At 60.9% G+C, this 2,179-nt stretch overlaps 1 protein-coding gene and 1 pseudogene across 2 annotated transcripts in view; both read left to right on the top strand.

Moving 5' to 3' along the window:
- LOC110307729 (CDK5 and ABL1 enzyme substrate 2) overlaps positions 1-828 on the top strand; it is a 34,585-nt gene extending 33,757 nt beyond the window's left edge. The window contains exon 8 of the mRNA XM_021179941.1: positions 822-828. Within this exon, the coding sequence (XP_021035600.1) occupies positions 822-828 (7 nt within the window). The remainder of the gene's footprint in view (positions 1-821) is intronic.
- An 88-nt stretch (positions 829-916) lies between these two features.
- LOC115030368 lies at positions 917-1,333 on the top strand (annotated as a pseudogene). The gene has a single exon (XR_003835945.1). The product of XR_003835945.1 is annotated as a laminin subunit alpha-5 pseudogene (transcript).
- Positions 1,334-2,179: the final 846 nt, after the last annotated feature.

Genomic DNA, 2,179 nt, shown 5'->3' with positions numbered 1-2,179 from the left:
GCCTTTAATCCCAGCACTTGGGAGGCAGAGGCAGAGGCAGGTGGATTTCTGAGTTTGAGGCCAACCTGGTCTACAAAGTAAGTTCCAGGACAGCCAGGGCTATACAGAGAAAACCTGTCTCGAAAAAACAAAAACAAAAACAAAAACAAAACAAAACAAAAAAAAGAAAGAAAGAAAGAAAGAAAAAGAGATGTCTAAGCAAAGTCTCAGCTTCCCAAGGAGCCTATGGGGTGGCACCTATAGGACAATGAGCATCCTTGGATATGCTCCATGGGTGGGCGCCTGTCATTTCTTTGCTCTTGTATTGATCCCCTATTGCAGAGGAGTTTAAAACCCAATAGAGGGTAGACAGGGCTAAATCCGACCTAACAATGGAGGAAGTAGGGGGTCTCCTCCTGTCTGGTCTTCTCCCCCTCCCCCACCATTTGCAGATCACATCTCCTCTGGGTCCCCACCCACAGCTACACACAGTTTATTCAAACACCAACAGGGAAGGAAGAGAGTAACCGGCTAGGGCAACGGGGAGGCGCCAGGTGGCTGAGACCTGTTTGAAGTTAGGGAAACAAAAAGGGGAGCCGCTGGGCGGGTAGAGGCAGGCCCGGCATGCTGGGGTCCTGAACATCCACGGAAAAAGCAAGGGGTCTCCGTGAGGATCGAAGCCACGACCTGGGAGAGAGGAAAGGCTCAGTAGCGCCAAGTTCCCACGGCCTGGCCGGCGGCCAGCAGGTGCCCCTTCCAGGACGCTGGTCTGGCCGGGGTCGGAAGGGTTAAGGTCCCCAGGCCGCCCCCTCTCTTGTGCCCTCCCCCAACCCCCTCTCCAGGGCATAAGGCTCGGGCGCCAGGGCGGGCCTGGGCGGGGCCTGACGTCCTCGGACAGGCGGGGCCAGCGGGACCGGCCGCCCCAAACTAGACTTGCCGGGCTCCTGCGGTGCGCGCTGTCCCTAGAGCCGCAGCCCCCAGCAGGAAAATGGCGAAGCGCGGAGGGCAGCTCTGCGTGGGGAGCGCACCGGGCGCTCTTGGCCCCCGGAGCCCCGCGCCACTGCCGCTGCTACTGCTGCTGGCTGGACTGGCGCTGGTAGGCGAGGCGCGCACTCCCGGGGGCGATGGCTTCAGCCTGCACCCGCCCTACTTCAACCTGGCGGAGGGCGCTCGCATCACCGCGTCCGCGACCTGCGGCGAGGAGGCCCCGACGCGCAGTGTCTCACGCCCCACCGAGGACCTCTACTGCAAGCTGGTTGGGGGTCCGGTGGCTGGCGGAGATCCCAATCAGACAATCCAGGTGAGCGCGGCACGGAGGAGCTGGTTACACCATCCTGTGGTGTTCCACCTCTAGCGCCGGAACCCAGCCATCTCGTAGGGGCTCCCAGTGCTGGGGAGAGTCGGTACGGACTGACTCTCCCACCAAGACTCCCTGGCCCCATGTTTTGATGGACTAAGAGAGACCCTGATGCGGCTACCGAAACTCGTGCAGACACGGCACGTGCCTCTGGAAGAGCCAATGAAGTGTCCGACTCGCGGACCAAGGGCCCCTGGGGCTGGTGAAGCTCGGGGTGGGGGGTGGGGGTGACCTAAGCAGGAGGGGACCGGTGATCAGTCCTCGGCAGCCGTAAGTCCGGGATCCCTGCGTGGGCGGAACTTGGCCAGGGTGCCCGCTGACTGTGAGGAGGGGGCGGGAGCTCCTTGTTCCCCCGGGACAGGCTGGAACCTGTTGGCCTCCCGGATGGAGACGGAATGAGCGCGGAAGCCGCACCATCGCCGTTTTCTCCTGGTGTTGGGTCTCACTGTCTCAGCCAAAAGTTGAAGAAGCTTTTCTGCTTGGGATCCGAGAGCTTCAGAGGGAGGAGGGGAGAGCAGGCAGGCAAAGTTTTAACTGAGCGCTAACACCTGTGGGCCATCGTGGAGGAGCCCCCTGCCCAGCAGGTGGTAGGTTCTCAGGCTTCAGTCTCCTGGGAGATGTGGATTCTGTACCTAAGGACTCTCCTGAGCCCTGCCTTTCCAGGCTGAGCCTGCAGGTGGGCCACGTTGTCCCCCCCGCAGGACTCCTGCCTCACGTTAGGGACCTAAGGAGTTGGGAGCCATTAGGGCCTGGTAACTTTAGCTACCTTCTCTAGGGACCTGCTTCCACGTTCCTGGAAGGAGGCTGGCGAGGGAAAGAATAGCTGAAAAACGGATTCGTCGG

The sequence above is a fragment of the Mus caroli genome, chromosome 2 (genome assembly GCF_900094665.2).
Source record: "Mus caroli chromosome 2, CAROLI_EIJ_v1.1, whole genome shotgun sequence".
NCBI classification, from domain to species: Eukaryota; Metazoa; Chordata; class Mammalia; order Rodentia; family Muridae; genus Mus; species Mus caroli.
This window is presented reverse-complemented; position numbering and strand designations above follow the sequence as displayed.